This window comes from Amorphotheca resinae, assembly GCF_003019875.1.
Source record: "Amorphotheca resinae ATCC 22711 unplaced genomic scaffold M430scaffold_6, whole genome shotgun sequence".
In the NCBI taxonomy this organism is placed as follows: Eukaryota; Fungi; Ascomycota; class Leotiomycetes; order Helotiales; family Amorphothecaceae; genus Amorphotheca; species Amorphotheca resinae.
In genome coordinates this window covers 229,146-249,425 of record NW_020194476.1, presented here as the reverse complement: position 1 = coordinate 249,425, position 20,280 = coordinate 229,146, and the positions used below count along the sequence as shown (strand labels likewise).

General features: G+C 47.8%; 7 protein-coding genes across 7 annotated transcripts; 3 read left to right on the top strand and 4 right to left on the bottom strand.

Annotated features, from left to right (window-relative positions):
• Positions 1-568: 568 nt before the first annotated feature.
• On the bottom strand, positions 569-1,033 carry M430DRAFT_42043 (hypothetical protein; the record flags this gene model as incomplete). The annotated part of the gene is made up of 1 exon (XM_024867524.1): positions 569-1,033. One exon carries the CDS (start codon positions 1,031-1,033, stop codon positions 569-571), a length of 465 nt encoding a protein of 154 aa, XP_024720707.1.
• Positions 1,034-2,038: 1,005 nt separating this feature from the next.
• M430DRAFT_120794 (hypothetical protein) lies at positions 2,039-3,799 on the top strand. The gene is made up of 3 exons (XM_024861786.1): positions 2,039-2,612; positions 2,666-3,174; positions 3,257-3,799. The coding sequence occupies exons 1-3, from the start codon at positions 2,397-2,399 to the stop codon at positions 3,651-3,653; spliced, it is 1,122 nt and encodes a 373-aa protein (XP_024720706.1). The 5' UTR covers positions 2,039-2,396; the 3' UTR covers positions 3,654-3,799.
• A 738-nt stretch (positions 3,800-4,537) lies between these two features.
• On the bottom strand, positions 4,538-5,435 carry M430DRAFT_58541 (hypothetical protein; the record flags this gene model as incomplete). The annotated part of the gene is made up of 2 exons (XM_024868738.1): positions 5,353-5,435; positions 4,538-5,303 (listed from the first exon to the last, which is right to left on the bottom strand). Exon 2 carries the CDS (start codon positions 5,132-5,134, stop codon positions 4,538-4,540), a length of 597 nt encoding a protein of 198 aa, XP_024720705.1. The 5' UTR covers positions 5,135-5,303; positions 5,353-5,435.
• Positions 5,249-6,677, top strand: M430DRAFT_42040 (hypothetical protein; the record flags this gene model as incomplete). Its single annotated transcript, XM_024867523.1, has 3 exons — positions 5,249-5,273; positions 5,393-5,784; positions 5,841-6,677. 3 exons carry the CDS (start codon positions 5,249-5,251, stop codon positions 6,276-6,278), a joined length of 855 nt encoding a protein of 284 aa, XP_024720704.1. The 3' UTR covers positions 6,279-6,677.
• A 4,386-nt stretch (positions 6,678-11,063) lies between these two features.
• M430DRAFT_18950 (hypothetical protein) lies at positions 11,064-11,321 on the bottom strand (the record flags this gene model as incomplete). The annotated part of the gene is made up of 2 exons (XM_024863990.1): positions 11,064-11,193; positions 11,248-11,321. 2 exons carry the CDS (start codon positions 11,319-11,321, stop codon positions 11,064-11,066), a joined length of 204 nt encoding a protein of 67 aa, XP_024720703.1.
• Positions 11,322-13,336: 2,015 nt separating this feature from the next.
• Positions 13,337-13,531, top strand: M430DRAFT_101596 (hypothetical protein; the record flags this gene model as incomplete). Its single annotated transcript, XM_024860726.1, has 1 exon — positions 13,337-13,531. A coding segment is annotated over one exon (195 nt), but the record flags the coding sequence as incomplete, so codon positions are not given.
• Positions 13,532-16,554: 3,023 nt separating this feature from the next.
• Positions 16,555-20,120, bottom strand: M430DRAFT_42039 (hypothetical protein). The gene is made up of 3 exons (XM_024867522.1): positions 19,990-20,120; positions 18,520-19,943; positions 16,555-17,814 (listed from the first exon to the last, which is right to left on the bottom strand). Exons 1-3 carry the CDS (start codon positions 20,102-20,104, stop codon positions 16,597-16,599), a joined length of 2,757 nt encoding a protein of 918 aa, XP_024720701.1. The 5' UTR covers positions 20,105-20,120; the 3' UTR covers positions 16,555-16,596.
• Positions 20,121-20,280: the final 160 nt, after the last annotated feature.

Below are 20,280 nucleotides of genomic sequence, written 5' to 3'. Positions count from 1 at the left end.
TAGCGTGACCTGAGGGGAGGCACAGCCCGAATCGAGATTCAGTGATAGTAACACCTTGCAGATGCAGCCGATGTTTTCCAAGATCCCGGTATACGCCTCCTCGTGGCTCCTCATCAGATGGAGCGGGGTGGCACAATCGTTAGGCACGTCGCGAGAAGGCTTCGTGTCAATTTGCTAGCTATGGCTCGGCTCGCAGCAGCAGTTGCAGCGTGCAATTTAGATGAGGCAGGTGAGCGCCAGACTTAGAAGGACGTTAAAGCAATTCAATAGAAGCATTTACCATCGCAGCATTTGATTTCGTGTAGACGGGTTGCACATGCACCACGAGAGCAGGTCCTCTGGCTCACGCCAGCCGAAGTAGACGTTTGCATGTTGATGTGACTCTACTAACCTTTTTCTGAGGGAGGGAAGTAGCAGGACCAAGGAAAGTGATATTTAAACGTAAGCTCAGAGCCTACTTGATCGTGCCGCAGAACTCTGGTTTCTCTCAGAACATTGGACCACCGCGAAGAAGGGCATACGACAAGTGAGAACGCTCGTAGATTCCAAGATAAACTGAGCTAAGCTGTTATCTAATGCTGTTAATGCCCACTATATCCATGATTCCCGCCATGTCCATTACCGCCAGACCCGCCATGCCCACCTCTATTCCCACCATGTCCTTCATACCCGCCGTGCCCTTCATACCCTCCAGGCCCGCCATGCCCACCTCTATTCCCACCATGTCCTTCATACCCGCCGTGCCCTTCATACCCTCCAGGCCCACCTCTATTCCCACCATGTCCTTCATAGCCGCCATGCCCACCTCTGTTCCCGCTATATCCTCCACCCTCATACCCTCCATGCCCCCCTTGGTTCCAGCCAAATCCTCCTCCTTCATGTCCACCATTTCCCCCCCCTTCATTCCCATGATTGCCTCTGTTCCCTCCATATCCTCCTCCTTCATGTCCACCATATCCCCCTGCTTCATACCCTTCATGACCACCTCTGTTCCCTCTATATCCTCCTTGATATCCACCATATTGCCCTTCATTGTATCCCGGAGTGTTATTGTATGCAGTTTGTTGATTCTGGTAATCTTGAGGATGCTTTTGCCCAGTCACAGCATCGGTGACCTTGTGTAAGATCGCAGAAGAACCGGAAGAAGGGGTATTCGTTTGCTTTTGTCCAGAAAGTTGGTCAGTGATCTTGTTGAGAATGCCTGACATTTTGGAAGAAGTTGCAAGTATTTGTAGATGGTGTTGTTAATCTTTGTAAGAGTGGTTGTTTTCAGAAGAGGAAAATGCTGACGTTGAGGGTGCTGCGCACTGCCAGAATAAAGTGGCAGGGGGTGTTCCTGACCCCACTAAGCGTAGAGCACATAGGGGCTAGCTCGCGCGCCAGTTTAAATAACTATCTCTTATAGCAGACTTTCTCATTAACATTCGACTTCTGCTCATTATTATTCATGGCTGCAAAACTATCTCAGACGCAGCGTTTGGTAATCAATATCGGCATATCTTTCTTATTCTTGGCTGACCCTGCCTTCCAGTCGGATTTTACACACTCACTCACCCTTATCGCTGATGCATTTCATATGTATATCCATGTCTACAAAATTTATTTCTCGTACCCTAATAGCTAAAATTTCAACCAGATGAATGACTTGGTAGATTGTATTGTTGCTCGTGTTGCGATCAGGGTAAGTTGATGTCAGATCTTACCGACCAGGCTGGCCAATACGTTGAATTCCGATCTCGTAACGCGATACTCCCAAAGTACTGTCTTTCGGCTCCTAGGTGCATTTCCCAGTACTTTTTGTTCTCCTGGCGCTCGGTGTGAGCCATCTTTCAACAATCCATTGAGCGATTCGTATCCCTACAAAAAAGTACGCCTACTATGTCTTCATCAAGCACGCTACTAACTTAACTTACAGAGGTGAAAATCCAATATTGATCTTGATAATGGGTTGTATTGGTCTCACATTGAAACATCAGCGGAGTGTCTTTGCATTATTTACACATGCAGATGTGTTTCATTCAGCACTCCACATGACACCCCACTCCGTACAACCACAGCTACCAGACCTGGGAAAGCCACTGTTCGGCCATTCCCAAACCCTATGCCACAGCTTTTCCCTTTCCCACTTTACATTTCCCATTTCCAGTTATTTTTGGTTATTCCAGCATCCCCGTTATTCCCATGCCCTCCACTCTCAGTCCCCGCTACGAGGAATCGCAGTCAGCCGTGGCATAGCTGAGTCAACATTGACCCTAGCTATGTCTCGCCTCATTCGCCTTTCGTGATACTCCGCAGTCGTACGAGCCGATACAAAAATCAGGAATGTCCCTCGCTGAGGGTCGTGTGCGTTAATCCCCCTCTGAAGCTCTGCACATGGCGTCCTACGAGTCATCGACATGACCGTGGACCTGGCGGTCACTGCGACAATTCAGTCAGCGGACATACCTCTCTGGATCACCGCCGAATATCTGATGGAGAATCGCGACCGTCCAGCTAAGATAGCCATCCTCTTCGTCGGAATCCTCACAATCGTCATCCTCTCACTGCGTTTTATTTCACGATGGAGCGTGAGACGTCTGGGCATTGATGATGCTTTTGCGGCCCTATCTCTAGTATGCACTCCCTCCCTCGTATACCTAGAACGATGCTGATGTGAGAGATCTAGCTCCTCCAAATCGCGTTTATCGTTCTTGCCGAATTCCTCATCGACATAGGGACAGGGAGACATCTCCAGTACATCGAATATGTAATGACGCCAAGCCAAACTGAGAAGAGCGAAGTGTTGGATTTCTCTGCCCACCTTATCTACACAACCGCTCTGTTCTTTTGCCGACTCTCAGGCCTCGCCTTTTATCGTCGGCTCTGTGAGCTCCATGGCCGGTTGTCTCTAGCGATCAAATGCGCTCTGGTGCTCCTTACCGCAGCCTACCTGCCACAGATGTGCCTCATCATCTTCCACTGCAAACCAGTAACGGGGCTGTGGCCCTATCCGTGGGAGCTGAGGTCAGGGGACTACGTCTGCCTAAGATGGGGGCTGGTCTACACTGTCAATTCCGGCCTTTCTCTCCTTTGTGACATTTTCATGTTCGCGATTCCTGTCGGCCTGATACGTACTATTTCGCTTCCCCCTAGTAGGAAGCTTCATTTGTACCTTGTTCTTCTGCCCGGAGTGCTGTGAGTAATCTCCTTTCATTTCTTGTCTTCCCATTATGCTATCTCTCAGAGGCTATTATACAAGCTAACAGGACTCTTCCAGTGTCATTATAATATCAACTGTTCGTGTCTACCTCGTGGTAGAAGGGGAGTGGAGCCCGGACAGCTCATGGGATTACGATCCCATGCTCGCAATAGAAAACGCCGAGATCGGTGGGACGCTCATTGCCCTCTCCATTCCCGGATTGAAGCCCCTCATCGATAAAGTGTACAGCGGATTACGTCGCAGTCGTCCGCCCAATTTCATCATCAGCCCCTCGGTCGTTTTCGCCTCGGATATCTCTAAGAGCACTACTATAGTCGGTAGCAACGCCCTCCCACCGAATCGCGCCTCTTGGCTAGGAGTGGGCGCGGCGGATTACGGCCTTTACGAAGTCAACATGGAGGCTACAAATAAGATCCACGAAGTCCCTGCCCGCGTGAACCCGCAGAACCCGTGAAGAAAAGAAGCGATATGCTGAGAAGAAAAGACGGCTTACTCACCAATAACTGTAGTCATGCTCCGGAGGATCAGCCCCTACTGAGTCGCATACGAGTTGCAGAACCACTACTACTCGAGGAATTGGGAGAGCAAGCCTCCGGCGTGACTCATGGGCAACAGAGATCGACAATAGTGAGGCAACCCGGCTGGAGTCGTCAGAACGCGGTGGTTAGATGCCGCAGCACGACACACCTTAGAAACTCAGTCGTTTCCATGGTGGCCTGCAGCCCTGCCCTTTCGTCGCGAGTTCATTGCTCGGCGCTAGTGGTGGTTAGACTCCCCATCACTCGCTCTCTCCCTCCCTCCATACCTCTCTCCCTCCTCTTACTTGGGGGTGGAAGGCTTTAGAAGGTAATGGAAGAATGGTGACATATATAACTCCGCAACGATGTGGCGGGCGGGGGGATAATAGTACGTCATGGAGGGAGGAAATGCACAATTGTTGATCATCATATGCCTAAGCAGAAGAAACACGCGCGCGGGCAATCTCGACTCAAGCCGTGTCCATTCCATTAGTGCCTGCTACAGAGTTTAGAACGCAATGGCTATTCTGGCGATAACTGGCAAAGTCCGAAGACGCTTCTTCCGGCTCAGACCCACCCCCATCTATGTTCCCGATATCGAACTTCCCATTGACTCTCTCCTACTGTGGCCGCGCCTATTATGCAAATCCTTCTTTGCATTCTCAAGCACCTTTATGAGATAGTCATTTCTTTCCTCCTGCTGCTCCTTTCCTCGCACTATCAATGAAGACCACTCTGGCAATTCCCTCCCAGGATGAATGCACGTTTCTGACTACTCCGTTGGTAGCATGCTAACTTTATTACAGTATCACTGTGATCGCTACCCAATTCGTCTCACAAATACTGCAGTTGCAGCAACAATAGGCTGCAGCGCCTTGAACGACGCATTGAAATAAACATTCTCAAATCCAGCCAATGAATATAGATAACTCGCCAACAACATTAACACGAAACCTGGCAGGATAAATGCCAACCCAGCAACAATGCCACCGAGTCGTCCCGCAGACAAGCATCCAAAGAACATACACAACTCTGCCGCTTCTGGACCAGGAAGAACCTGGTAAACGGCGAAAACGCGTTGGAACCGTTCGAGGGTTATCCATTCATCTTGAATGACGAGTCGTTCTTTGATGAGGGCGATTTGGGCGACTGGGCCGCCCCAGGCGAATAGTCCAAAATTGTTGAAGAAAAACCAGAAGAGTTTTAGGAGAGGAAGGCGAGGGACTTTGGAATTGTCTTCGAGACCTGAGGCGGAATTCTCTGCAGTGTCTGTTGACGAAGTATTTAATTCTTCTTTTTCAATACGATTTTGCATTTCGACATCGTGCTGGTTCTTTAGAGCAGTCAAGTTGCCTGGGCTTTCAGAGGCTTCCATCGTATCAATTGGGTCGGCCATCGAGGGTGAGGGAGTAGCCATCTTGGAATCTTGATGTGTTTTAGAGATGCGAGGTCTGCACTTGGGGCTGTAGGTTCAGAACAAGTCTATAAAAGTCAGGAAATATATATGTCTCGACACAGGTGAACGAAGTCAATGGCCGATTGCCAGGGACGGACAGGTAAGATATTATTGGCCGATATCGCGGTGGCTTGCAACGATTAGTTGAGGGACGGACAGGCAGGAGATGATTGGCTCACGCCTCCCCTATGGTACATGGTAGCTTATGGTGACATTAAGCCGCACGGTCATTCACTAGGAGCGCCAAGATAGTAGGGCCCTTGGAGACGAGTTTAGATGCTGCCAAGTGTTTCCAGCTCTCATCACCACCATTCCCCAGCACGAGAAATCTCCGAGACAACAAGCGGCGAAGCAGACAGAAGCAGAAAGAATACACAGCTAGTCTGGAGGCCAGATTGAATGAGCTCCAGGATAGCGGTATCCGAGCAACGAAGGAAGTCCAGCAGAGTGCAAGGAGAGTTGTTGAAGACAATGCGCGGTTGAAGGCCTTGCTTCGATATCTCGGGGTCAATGATTATATGATTCAGACCTGGACGCCTGGCGCGATCGAGCAACCACCACAGGAGTTTCCCAGTGGTGAAAAGCAAAGAGCCACAGGAAGTGGACAGATGGTGGGTTGCACGTTTTCAGAGATCGTATTCGTGACTAACACCAACGTGGTCGCTAGGTTGGTGTGCATCGTGAGGCGCAGCCTGCACTCTCCCAAGAAATTATTCAATTGGACACTCCTCCCTTAGAAGACCAGTTACCTGCTCAAAACCCTCGTCAATACAGATGCGATAGTCAGACGGTCGAGATTGCACCATCTTGCAAAAGTCTCGCAACGTCAACAACCTTACCGTCATGCAAAGTCCTCACCCGGCTAGCTGAAGATCCCGGCGCAGATATCACCCAAGGTTTCAGCGCTGGCGGTACTGCTGACGAGCAAGATGACGGGGGGGTCGAATGTTCAACAGCGCACGCTATGCTGATGCGGTTCGCCACCTCAGAAGACAAACTAAATGTGGTTTCTCAAGCGCTTGAATATGGTTGTGTAGGCAAATCTGGCGGCGGCTGTAAGGTACGAAACGAGGTCATATGGAAAGCGATGGACGAAGTCACTTGATTGAGTAAATTGAGTAAACCCCCTGCGCAAATCCTCCTGATCTCTTCCATGACAATCGTTCGTGCGATGCTGGGTATCTTTCACGTTTCCCTCGCCGAAAGTTGTGTCCTTACCATCTCCGTCTCTTGGCGTTGAATGATCGTCGACTACTGTGTGGATTTTGACTGTGCTCAAGATGCAAGCGGAACATGTCTCTACAGCCGTTCGTAGGTAGGGGTGCAGATGTCATTATCAAAGCTCAACAAAAAAGTGACGAAAACCTACCGAGAAAGATTAGGATGTCGATGGGAGCGATCCGCCAGAATTGATAGACAAGGCTTTGAGAGAGGATTAAATCACCATTGGAGTGGATGACCGCGCCTACTAGTAAGCACTAGCACGGTAGAAGAAGATTACTGGCAAGGAATATATAGCTAGGAGCACAACTGTGGCGGTAATGACGCTAGCGGACTATCATCTACGCATATCTACGAGGTACCATGTCTATCAGGATTTGTAAGCCACCAATTTCAGGTGAAGCAACTCTTTCTAGATATCGCTAATCTTTTCTTATTGTGATCTAAAGAGGATCATCCGAGTCGCAGTATTATGCCCAGGCCTATGGGACCGTTCCGTCAGTCGAGTCGCGTGGGTCCACTTCTCAACCATCGTGCCTAATCTCGGGCCCTAGCTCTTAAGCCCTTTATCTCGATATGATTAGTGTCGAGCCGGGACGTCCTCTACCTAGGGCTGTGGCAGGTAAAGGAAACCCGTATCATGTCGAGTGTATACGAAAGACGACCTAGGGAGCAGATAAATCCCACGCGCTGTCTACCCTCCTACGGCCATGCCTAGATCTAGAAGTAGAAAACTACATAGTCGCAATTAGTAAAGCTCGGAAGCTCTATCTCATTTACCGGGCGAAGCTCACAGACGCATAGTATAGCGTATAGTATAATAGAACGGGCCGTTGATAAGAGATGTATTCTTATATAAAGACTACAACTGTAGTACTTTTTCTGCCTTGAAGCGCAATAGCTCGCGCTTCGGTTCGGCGTAAAATGCCGTACTAATGTTTTTTCTGGATAAAGTTGAACTCGATTTAGACAACGAATTAAACATGTTACCTCTAGAATATTAGCGGAATAGGTCCGTGAGGTTTACCGAGTGTTCTAACTGTGTCTATATGTGTTTACGATAGAATAGAAGGCTACAGTACATAGTACATAATGTAGTAACAATATCTTAAGAGAACTGGTATTCCCTAGCCCTTCTAGGGGCCGCTTAACTGCTAAACTATACTTGATACAGTCTTTAAGGTCTGACAAATAAGTTAACTCGCCTTCTATACGGAAGCATCGTATTCATCTATCCTTTTCACATATTCGTCCCCCGAGGTTGCCTAACCCTTAACACCGCCTTCGAGGATACTACTTACTATCGCGGTGTCGCCCTGTTCCTTGATGTGATCCGCAAACCAGCCGGCTGCGCGCGTACCACGTCCTTTAGAGGAGCCTGATTTAGACGTTAGTTTAGGGTTGAGGAAGGGTAATTACCTAAGCGAGATTCGTAGGTAGATAGTGGTTCGAAATACGAACGGGTGTGACAAGGAACCTACTACAGAACCAGATCACATTCTTGACTCCCGTAGCTAAGAAGAGGGTATATAATGACGGGATCGCGGGATATAGAGATTGTGTAGGAAGATTGATCGATCTATGAACGGTACTACCCTAAGGTAGCTAAGGTTAGTATATAGGCTCTTGTATATCATTTTCGAACCTTAATAGTTATAAAATCTTAGCACCTAGGGCAGAAGGTAAGAAGGATAGACGGCTTTAAGGTTACCTCGTAGTCTGTTCGCCGTACGTCTAAGAGAACGAAATCCTTCCTAGGGAGTTTCCTGTCCTGTATCTATAAAAGAACTGTCGCACGAGTAACGGTTAAGACGGTCACTTTCGGCGATAGGTAGGCGGCGTGCTACGGTCTCTCTACGTCGCCTTGGGCGGCGGGGGGTTCGGTTGATACTATGGTTGCTAGTAATGGGTAGGTACTAAGTGCTAGTACTATAGGAATCTTACTACAGAAGAATGATTTCGAGCTGTACAAATAGAACCTATTCTTCGTAAAAGAAATATCAGGAGAGGGGCAGCGCTAACGTAGAGTAGATATACTCGACACACCCTGCCTGTAAGGTAATGACCTTAACGCTACGGCGTAATTGAATGAATAGAGGACGATGGGACAGGCAAGAAGAGTCTCCTAACGCTTACCTAGGTCTTATACACCCTCCTGTAAGGAGTAGAGATTATACCTACGTAGGCCTTTTGCTTTTTTCTTTTCCCTTTAGTATCGTGTTTAGGGTCCGAGAATACAAAAGCGGAAAAGCCGTAAAGCCACTTAGTTAATTACTAGAATGTCGCTACCTCTATTTAATTAGACGAATCTAGTGACACGATAGTTTTCTTCCTTTGCCCCCTTCTACGAGGCCAAGGTTGTTACTCAATAATGAGTATCTATATCTATAGTGACTTTTTAGAGGGTAATTATTATCAATCATGGTTTTCTATCCTCTTAGCGCAGGCCTTTTCCTTTCTCTTAGCTTCTCTTTATTCCTGCCTAGGAATATACTAGGTTGCATATAAATACTACCTTAGAGAACTATCCTCTATCTTTCCACGGCTATTACCTTACCTTTCTATTACTATCGGACTCTTCTCCCGAGATTGCTCGAGCCTATATTATATTATTCACATGTCTCTTAAAATGCCCTTAACAAGAGACCCTAATTAAGAATATCCCGATCTACAAAAAGACAAGGAGTAGCCTGCTTCTAAGCTGGCAACACCTCCGTCTCTAGATCGCGATGTCGAGTTACAGGCAACAGGCAATAAAACAGACGATTCTAATGAGACTAGCTTAGGACTACTAGATCGATTTCTAGCGGTATAGATCTTCTTAGCCATAGCTATTAGCATCATCTTAGGAAACTTTGTCCCGAGTACAGGCCTAGCTCTTTAGAAGGGAAAGTTCGTCGGTGTATTAGTACTAATCAGTAAGATAGCGTTACATGTTATTACCAGAAAATATTGGCGGCTAACATTTTCTCTCGCTCGTAGCTGTAGGCTTGCTCGTCATAATGTACCCTATACTGTACAAGGTCAGATACAAGACTCTTTACCACGTCTTCCGAGAGCGCAAAATATAGGTACAAATCGGCTTTAGTATCGTTATCAATTAGATCGTCACTCCTCTGGTCATAGTATATACTACTTCTACCCCTCTGTCGTTTTGTCGTGCTAACTCTAACTCTTTACAGCTCGGCCTAGCATAGGCATTCCTTCCTAACAAGCCAGGACTGAGAGATAGATTGATCCTTGTCAGCGTCGTAAGGTATATCGCTATGGTCTTGATATAGACGGGCCTCGCGGCTAGCGACAGCGAATACTACGCTATTCTCGTCGCTGTCAATTCTATGCTACAGATAGTTCTTTTTGCTCTACTAGCAATCCTGTTCCTCCGGGTCATTAGTAGCGCTAATATAGAAGTGTTATACGAGGTTGTCGCCAAATCAGTCAGGGTGTTTCTTAGGATCCCTCTAGGTGCTGCCCGCTTCGCGCTTCGAAAGCTAGTTAACCTAAATTAGTATGACAAAGTATTCTTAAGATTCGCCGCCCCTTAGTCCTTGATCGGTCTTCTGTTTACTATACTAGTGCTCTTTACTTCTTAAGGACGCTAAGTCGTGCACTAAATCGTGTCGGTTGTGCGTATAGCGGCACCCCTAGTCGTTTACTTCGCCGTTATCTTCTTCTTGACGCTATTAGTAACACATAAGCTTAGGTTTAGGTACAAGCTCGTAGCAACACAAAGCTTTACAGCTACTAGTAACAATTTCGAGCTTACTATTACTGTTGCCGTTACGACGTACGGCCCTGATAGCGATTAGGCTCTAGCTTCTACCGTTAGGCCACTTATTAAAGTGCCCGTCTTACTTGGTCTAGTGTATGTAGTGAAGGCAATTAGGCGTAAGAGAGGGTAGAAGGACTGATAATAGGAGGCGCGGGAATTTAGATCGCCGTAAGGGCAAGCGTTTAGCATTGTACTTTACGTAGGCATAGCATATTAGATCATTATATAGTTATAAAGAGCACATAAATACAAAATCTTGTTAATGGTCACTTTACAATTGTATCTAGGTACTCGCTTCGAGAGGTTGGGAAAAATAAGTAGGAAAGCACAGGTCAAAAGAATTCCGAACGGTAGTAGCAAATATCACCGTCTATTTATTCTAATACTATAACAAAATCAAAGTCTTCTACGCCAAATCTATACAGCATCTGTAGTAGTAACCCTCTTAGCCTCCTTCTCCCTCTTCTCCCTTCTCTCGCTAAACCGATCGCCAAACAGTTCTAAGTGTGGCCGCATCAGAATAGTATACTTGACAAACTCCTCTATGTAATCTACTAATCTCTCCCGGTTTCTACTCGGTAATAAGCGTGCCTCTCTACTCCTGTCCCTGCCCTTATCCTCGAATTGCTTGTAGGCTATAGGCAAGCTACTCTAGTTAGGGATAGTAAACATCCTTATCTACCGCCCTAAGATCCTAAGGCTATTTAGTGTATTAAAACTCTAACTACCGCCGTTAACCTGTATTATCGACAAGGTCCGACCTTACGTGGGTCGGACCGATGTAGTTGTGAGCGGGATCTAGTCGATCTGGTTCTTAAAGACGGTAGTCAGATTGCCGTGCTACTCTAGCGAGCACTAGACATGGCCGTCAGACTAGAGCGACAGAGATCGCAGCTCTTAGACCGAGGGGTGTAACGCCTCGACCGAGTCGCGGATCGGGAGCGAGGACGGGTTAAAAATCCGCACATCGCAGCCTAGGCGGTACAGGATACAGGCAGCCTCGAAGGCTATGAGTTTAGAATAAGACCTTTTTGTAACAAATGTTAGCGATGCCTGCCTAGTAGAAGATAGGGACGCCTACCGCTTACGTAAACTCCCGTACAAGATAAGGACCCTTAACCGTGTTCTAGTCTTGGCTAGATCCGCTTCGGCCATACTGACCGTAGTTTCTAGTTCTAGTGCCGAGATCTAGTCGGTAGCCTCTGTCGCTACGTCTAGAAGGAAAGGTCGATACCTGCTCCTAATCTCCGGGTCATCTTCTACTTCCGAGATGGGTAGGTGAGGGCATTGTAAAAGACTTCGACACTCTCCCGACAGGTAAGCGAGAGAGCCTATTCGATAGAGAGACTTCGTAGCTAAGGCTGCTGCTCGCAAGAGGCGATGTTTAGAAAGAAGCGAGCTCTTTATAGAGCGAGGCGCGATATAGAGGATACACTAGGAAAACAACCGCCTTCGAGCATTTTTATACTAGGGCATATGGCCTCTTAAACACTAGATTAGAAGATTGTCGCTAGTACTTATCGATTAGTAGGATATTCTAGCGGAGCACGGTCTAAAAGTGAAGAGCTTTAGGGGCTTTTAACGTATCTTGGCAGAAGTACCGAGACTAATAGTGTAAATCTAGTGACATTCTAATCGTGCGCAAGGCTGGGTTTAGGGGCGACTACATCAGACTCGCTAGGCTACTAGTGTGGCAGGCTGTTAGGTGGCCTAGAGCGTACAGCCAAACTTATGAAAAGCGACGCACATAAATACAAACTATAGGTGGTCGTATACATACAAACTTCTAAAAGGCTCTTCTATTTTAGCTCTCTCTTTCTTCCCCGGCTTATATTAAGGGTACTCAAACTTCACTAATAAACGCTAGAAGGCTGAACAGCAGATCTGTCTTGTCACGGCATCCCTCTCTAGGATTAGAAGACTCGCGAAACCCTATCTAGAGCTAGGTTACTACGGCTTTCTAGTGTACGCCCTTAAAGTTTTGCTGCTCGATAAGGAGGTATGCTTCGGCACAAAGCATCGTCGGCTCGTTCTCGGTCGTGTGTCCGAAGTAGGCTGTTATAGGTGACTAAGGAATGTATCCCGGTGAAGACGGTGTGTTCCCTGGATCAAAATCGTGGTTATGTTCACCTACGCTAAGGCTTTCGGGCTGTAGAGCACGTCGACTGGAGCAACAGGATTCCGCTGCTAGGGGTGTTGAATACAAAGTGCCTGTTGCTGACAGCCAGGATCTAGTGCCCCCGACGAACTGGTGGTTCAATCTCTGCAGGGCTACGTCCGGTACATTGCGTGAGCAAGAGGGATATCCCGCTCCTCTACCAGACGACCAAGATGCTACTACTATAGGTACTCCCGTAATATAGTTAGCCGGCTAGTTTAAGGGCATAAGGGGTCGCAGGGCCTCGGCTACGGCATAGCCGCTAGCGTCGTCGATATTATTGTCCTACCCGCTATAAAGAGAGGCGGGACCGGCCAGTTCTGGACTAAGCAAGCTGTCAAGGAGCAGGAGCTCAAATAGAGGTAGGCCGAAAGGCGTCACAGTGCCTCCTTCTATAGCGTCTGCAAGTGGACTTACCGCTTGAGAGTCCAGGCCTCTAGGGCTGGGCTGTATTACAGGTGGTGTTTCTAGCAACTACTGGGCCAACTCCGCCCGCAGTGTGTCTACCTGCTCTCGAAGGGTCGTGATACGCTGCTCTGCGTGTCCGAGCTTTTGTTCTAGTCTTGTAACGTACTCTCTCCGCTAAGCGCGATAGCGGCGCTAGTTATTACGAACCCGCTCTAAGGTATACTGTGCCGTTACCCTTTTGCTACTTGTCGGCTGGACTTGTTCACATTCGATGGTAGGGGGAAATAAACTAGACGACATGGCGGATGGGTATCTGTAGCTCTCATCGATCTGTCATCGTTCGAGAATCAGGAGATTTCATTCTAAGGTCTTTAGTTAGGCTCCCCGCACCGCCTCTATCATCATACCCTCCCGTTAGTGACATATCGACTTGGTTACATAAGCAGATGCCTCTATTCGCCTCCCGGTAAGTAAGTAGTAGAGCTTACCTAAGGAGCGGGGTGGTTGGCGCTAAACTAAGTTAGCCCGAGAGCTAGTTTTGAGTAGGTTTACCGCGCACAGGCCATTCGACACATCTCCCGTAATTGTTAAAATCCCCGCGCCAAGCAGTTCAGACTTTAAATCTCTAGTCGTCACTGGTATTTTAATGTTTTCTAGCGGACCCGGAACTCCACTATACTCCCTGACATGGATACCCGTCTCAGAGGGTAATTATAGCGGCACTTGTGTCTTCCCTATTGTGCTCGCCGTTATCTTCCGCGCCCTCGTTGCCCTTAGGTCTGTACTTAAGAGACGTTAGATTAAAGCCGATCTTAATAGTCGTTATACTATCATCTCAAAGAGGCCAAGTAAGGAGGATACAGATAGCGACCCGCAATCTAGTAGTAAATCTCTATGGTCAGACCATGGAGATTTACTACTGGCTGTACACGGGCGGTAGTTGATGTTGTGACCGTCGGTGTACTGTACTTGCTGTAGGCCACCTTACACAGCCTCCTCTAGCGTATGATCGTTACTAATACCTAACAGCATGCTATCTATCATGACAAGGAATGTCGGGTATTTTATGTTAGTACTCTGTAGGATATTTCTCGGGAGTCTTGCGGTGGGGCGTTATAGGTCACTAGACGAAAATCATCTACATGCTTAAAACTGAAATAATTTATTGCAGGGAAATCCTGAGTGGAAGATCCAACTTCCTGTCGTGTGGAACATTATATATGGACAACCAGGTTTGGTTGGGGGCAGAATAAAGGCGGTATAATAAAACTCTGGGCTTGCACTTCTGTACTTTACTATCGGGTAAACGGTTAAAATAAATCTAAGTCAATTCAGGTGTTTGGTAGCAGCGGCTATAAGCAATTAGTAACTCTTTCGACTGTATTGAGTCTGGAAAAGCTATGCTAGGCTGAGTCTCTTAAGCAAGCAAGAAACCGCACTATTTGGCAAAACAAAACCATACTAGATATCACTTCTAGGAAGTAAGATGGTTATTACACAGGGATAGCAGTCGGCGGAGTTCTGTAGCTAAGAGTGCTGTCTCAAGCGCTGTCACATCCATTGAAACCACATAGGTTCCGAACTGCTCCTTGGGCGTCAAATACTTTTGCATCGGCTTCACCGACCATGTCGACTGTAGCCTCTTGCCGTTAAAGCTGAGCAGATGCTGGGATCGCTTTTGAAGCCACGGCTCTAAGGACATCCGTCAGCAGATATATGCTGAAGACCAGCAGCGGCTTAAGAGACATTAAAAAGTTACTAACATTCCGTCGTCGAATCTTCCACCGATTAATATTATAAACGTGCTTCCTGGGTCTTCTCACTAAAGGAACGAAATCCAGATCTATAAGATTTCTATCTTAACAATCGGTCAGCTTTTCGCTCCTACCACCTCGTATATGTTGGATGCGATAAATTGATTGGGTTTAGAAAGACTAGCTAGTCTCCGTTTAGTGTTACTCCAATTCAAATTGCTAAGCGAACCGGGGCCGACGATACCAGATCCTGCCAGCCTACACACAGGATGGAATCCTTCTATCTTGCGTTTTGACTTAACTGCTCTTAGAGTATCTGTCGAGTCCTACCATCATAGCCGATGACCTAGGGAACCGCAATATTTGCCTGCCTGTATTCGCCAACGAGACTTGAATTATGGTTGGTTACCTTCACGTACGAACGTAGGCACGATCAGTAAGATATTTATTAAATCGTGACGAGATTGGGACTGAGGCTAGATTGGGTTCATGTCCTTCTTCGAAGACATATTGCAGGCTAGTAAAATATTGCAGGGCACAGAGGAACAGCTCATGGGTGGCAGGATCAAATAGATCTGAGAAACCTCCTGATACCGCCGTATACGACTTCTCTTAGATCTCGAGAGAGTTGTCGCTCTCCCTTGTTGCCATTAAGAGAGAGGAGAGAAAGCGGAGGCTTTGGCGAAGTGCTTCGACTGCATGTTTCCTCGAAGGACTGCGGTTGATGTAGCGACCCCAGCGGCTCGTAGCTAAACATAGTTCGACGGGTCGCTAGTCTACGTGTTGCAGAGAGTCTCCAAGGGTCCTGCATTAGGGTCTTGCGTATTGCAGTCTGCGATCTCCTACGCAACACATAGTTGATAAGGGGTTAGGAGAGTCGTAGGATAATAAATGGCTTGAGTGCCGTGTCCCGAATTTTGGGCCTGTGCGGGAATATTTTAACCATTTCGCTTCATCATCTTCAACGTCGTTTTTCTCGACGACAGTGCATCATACAATCTACGGTATACCCTCATTCGAACTAGATTCATCGATTCTATAATCCAGTGAAATCCGAGTCATGTTGACCGAAAATCTACGCTACAAGGGCGCGCGATTGAATCCCTCGGTCCATCAACCCCTCCGATATGAACACAACACGTGCTCAACAACGCGATAGACAAAGCTTTGCACAGTAGCTGATGGCATTCCCATGACCTTTGACAGTGTTTCTCTCGACTCCTGTGCCCTTAAAGGAGGGAATGGTGGTTGGATGGCGATTTTTGCTCTATTTATGGGTAGTTCACCACATATTGGTGTTTTCCGCAAGATACGAAGATGCCTTGATGCACAGCCCAGTGAAATTAGGGATGAATCTAATATGTTTTGACGCGGTTATTGCTGGATATGAAGAACTGCGATTTTGCCAGAATCGCGAAAAACACATACAAAACAACCGCAGAACAGTGCGGGCGTTGGACAGGATCCTCAGGCCATATACAATAGAAGATAACATGATCTCGGAGCAGAAGTACGTTTATCCTGAGGTGCTAGACTTCTCTTGGACTATGGCCTGAGTGCCTGAGGTAAGCTTTTTTAATCTCGACCTCGGCAATCAACAGGGTGCATGGTTTGAAATTCTGAATAATGCACCGCACCAATCACGGCTTCACTATGGAGGGGAGGAATGTAAGGTTTGCGGATACTAGTCGGTTCCCCTCTAACTACTCTCCGGGGAACCAACTAGTGCATCTCCAATTTGGCGCGTGTGGAATTCTTTCCTTCGGCACACGTGACTAACTTGGAGGGGACCACATCAGCGTAAATGCGCCGGAAGAAAAAGAAAGGCCAAGAGTATGGAAGGGTTTTTGATGCAAGACGTAGTTCACACAGCGAGTGGTGGGCATATACGCACAATGGGAGATATGCGCATCAAGCAAACAGTTTTGTGTTTTCAGGTGTATTCGAGGGCAATTCTATGGTAAGGAATATCTGCATCTTCATCTTCAAACAAACATTACGTAGGCGGCGACATGTTGAATGCACACCGAAGAGGGAGATGTTAAACGCCATCAAATCCAGCCTATGTGATGCCGGCCTCTCGAAACAATCGCATCTAGGGTCATTCAGCTCAGTAAAATTTCGTCCACTTCAACTGCATCCCAATAGCAATTACTGGTAGGACGCTGACTATCTCACCCAAGCCAGCGAACTCCGGCGGAATGCGGGCATTAGGAAAGGCACCAGCGGCCAGTAGGATTGCAAAAGTATTATAGATAAAGGACCACATGAAGTTGAAGACCACGCGGCGGAAGAAGGCCGTCGAAAGGTCTATAAGGATGATAATGCCGCTTAGCGCAGGCCGGACGAGGACGGCGTCCGCCGCACTTTGGGCTATGTCCGTCCCTCCGTCGATGTGCATACCGATGCTTGCCTGAGCCAGGGCGACAGCATCGTTGGTGCCATCACCGCAGAACAACACGACGCTGTTTGGGGGGGCGAGCATCTGTTTGACGTAAATCTGCTTGTCAGCTGGGCTGCATCTGAAGCGGACGTGGCTCTCTGGTACATCAAGGACCCTGGCGACAGACTTGACAGACTCTTCATTGTCGCCGCTGACGATAGAGATTTCGACAGATCGCTTCTTCAGCTCTTTGATGACGCGAATAGCATCTGGGCGAAGGAGATCCTTGAGACCGAAGACCGCGACAAGGTCTTTATTAACCGAGACACAGAACATACTAACACCGAGTAGAAGTATTTCTTTGACGGCTGGTAAGTCTTTGACGCCTAGCCAATGTGGATTACTAGCACGAATGATCATCCCCTTCCAAGTTGCTTCTATCCTATTCCTAGCCACAGAAACAACCTTCTCGACTACCTCGGGCTTAACTCTAGAAGACTTAAGGCGGGAAGCGATAGCAGTCGACACTAGGTACTTGCTGTTACTAGTCAAACCTAGTAGTAGTAGCGCTAGCGTGTCGCCTTGCCCCGTCGGGTATATCTTAGCCTCGACAGCGAGTAGTCCTTGTGTAAGGGTGCCTGTCTTGTCAAAGATGACATGAGAAAGGTTCCGGGCTATCTCAATAGTCTCTACGGTTTTAAAGATCAGGCCATGCTTTGCCGCAACACCTCCTGCTACCACTAGCACCATAGGAACTGCCAGCCTAATCGCACACGGACACGACACAATAAGAGCTAAGATGGCGTATGTCATCGCATTAATACAGGTGGTGGTTGCATCATAGCCACGGATGACCTTGCTAACAGCGACCCAGATAACAAATACCAGAACAGTGACCACGAGTATAGTAGGGATAAAGTAGGTAGCCACACGATCTGTAATTTCCTAAATCTTAGTCTTTGATGATTTAGCCTCGTCTACTATCAGCCTAATGGCTTTAATAGTGTTCTCGCCTAGAAGACGTGTAAGCCAGATAGTTAGGGTACCAGAATAGTTGATCGAGCCGGCAACCACCAGAGAACCGGGCTTCTTAGTAACTAGTGTGGCCTCGCCCGTAATCATAGATTCGTCGACTTCTGATGTCCTAGTGATGACGGTACCATCCGTAGCGATAGACGTATCTAGTAAAGCCTTAAAGATGTCCTAATACTAAAGCAGGCGAGCGTCGATCTCTTGTTCCTTACGGGTCTTAGAATCAGTGAGGATTACAGTTGATGACTAGAGTGATTCGATAGAGATTGACTCTATCGCTCGCTAACGTGTAAAGCCGCTAACGAGACGCCTAACCATAATAAGGGTAACAAGTAGAGTGCTCGTCTAAAAGAAGCTTCCCGTCGACAAGGGCTTCTCCGAGACGAGAAAACCAAATGCGATCATCGAGTAAACGTATGCTGTAGTTGTGCTCAAGACAACAAGCAGATCTATCTTAATCAAGCGTAAGAAGAAAAGAGCGTTAAAAGCGCTAACGTACTAGGGTCTAGCAATGTAAACCTAAACAATTGTAGCAAGAACTAATGAGGCTGCTCCGTAGATAACCTCGCGCTCCGGAATAGGAGCCTAAGCCATAACAAGGACAGGGATAGTGAGTACAGTAGACACAATTGTTTTCCGGAGCATCAGGTGGACATGAGCTCTCCCTGAAGCGATCAAAGGACGATCTGCAACTGGAGCGAGTTTCGGTAAATAAAAGAACGGGTCCGACATCAGGTCCCTGGCACCAACAAGCTTAGGCTGGTAGGTTACACGAATAGTGTGTGTGTCGAGAACAGCAATGTCGGAAACTCCAAATGGGAGGTCTCTAGCAGCAAACTCCGATGCAAGACCATCCACGATCAAATCTAGCTCGTGTCCAGACTGCGTCATCGTCGTACAGGTAAAGCCAGTCATCTTCTCTATAGCTTTAATGGTGTCGAGGGTGTCGATGGTGGCAGAGGTTCTACTGAGGTCAAACTCTGCTTGGGCCAAGAGTAGACTAGTCTTGATATTCGAGATTTCCGCTATCATATCCAGGGATTTGTAGAGCTTCTTCTCGCACCTAGTACAAGTCATCCCTTGAACGCTCAACACCACATGCTCAACCGGAAAGTCACCCTTCTCGAGGTCAAATTCATTGACCCCGGTGACCGGAGTGTACCTGGTTCCCTTGCCGCCTGCTAGAGTTCCTAGTTGACTATGGGGATCGCTGGTACAATAACTATCTATCGCATCTCCATCTGCCCCAGTCGAATACTCCTTAGCATAACAGCTGTCGAGTGGATCGCCGTGGGCTTCGGTGGTCGTCTGTCCAGTCGTAGGTTTTGATGTCGTATCAGAACAGCACTTCTTGCGAGAACAGTCTCCGGGAGTGGGCAGAGGAATGGCGGAGCCGAAGTTATCAGCGCAATAGCCGCCAGTCATTTCCTTACTGCTGCAGAAGCCCCCCTTGAGGGAAAGGTCATCGGGAGCCGCCGCATAGGTGGCCCAGGCATCAGCACTAGCTTTGTAGCTACCGTCAAGACTGGGGGCTGAACTTCCGCGGTATCGATCGATTCTGGAATTCGAAGGTCCACTAAAGCAAGAGACCTTTCTAGCACCAGTGAACTTTAACCCTGGTGGTGGGCTTGTCTCCTGGCCAGCTGTAGACGCCTCAGAGCAGCAGGGCTTCTTGCTACCGTCGATACCTTCTTGTGACTTGCAGAGAGAAGGAGCGCTGGAAGGCATGCTCGTGCCTGTCAAGAGACCCTTCCTCATAGACCCCGTTGAACGCTTGAAGCGAAGAGAGCCATCCGGAGGTACGACACAGCACGAATCGAGGTTCAGTGATAGTAACACCCTGCAAATACAGCCAATGTTCTCTAAGATCCCGCTATATGCCTCTTTAGCCTTCAGGTAATGACTCTCACATGGCTCCTCATCAGCAGGGGACGGAAGGGCAGAATCGTCGAGAGTATCGCCGGAGGGTTTTGTAAGAAGCTGTAGTCGGTGATTCGGCTCGCTGTTGCAATCGCGACGTGCAATTTCGACAAGGCAAGTATCTATTGGAGTTAGCAAGACGTCGAGTATAAGGGCTAGAGAATTCACTATCACAGCACTTGGTCTCTCGGAGTGCGCTTGTGCAGGAAATGCGGTGACAGGACCTCTGGCGTATACTAGCAGGAAGAGCCGCATTCGATTCTGAGCTCGTAGACGTCGACATGACGATTTGATGTATCGTGCAGAAACTGAAATACTTAGGAGCCGTGTTTGTAAAAGAACTTATCTTTCCCTGAAAAGATTTGTTTTCTGCCTCAGGCACAAGAGGGCAGTGCAGCCACGTCAGCTTTATCAAAGGAGCCTGGTCTAAGCCTTGGCGGCACAAGTCGTCACGCTGAA

Coding starts and splice junctions, on each gene's coding strand:
- M430DRAFT_42039 (XM_024867522.1), bottom strand. CDS start 20,104: ATGTCGACGTCTACGAGCTCAGAATCGAATGCGGCTCTTCCTGCTAGT. Junction 19,944..19,989: donor AGAGACCAAGTGCTGTGATA/GTGAATTCTCTA, acceptor TAACTCCAATAG/ATACTTGCCTTGTCGAAATT. Junction 17,815..18,519: donor GGAAAACAATTGTGTCTACT/GTACTCACTATC, acceptor ACTAAGATTTAG/GAAATTACAGATCGTGTGGC.
- M430DRAFT_120794 (XM_024861786.1), top strand. CDS start 2,397: ATGACCGTGGACCTGGCGGTCACTGCGACAATTCAGTCAGCGGACATA. Junction 2,613..2,665: donor CTTTTGCGGCCCTATCTCTA/GTATGCACTCCC, acceptor TGAGAGATCTAG/CTCCTCCAAATCGCGTTTAT. Junction 3,175..3,256: donor GTTCTTCTGCCCGGAGTGCT/GTGAGTAATCTC, acceptor GGACTCTTCCAG/TGTCATTATAATATCAACTG.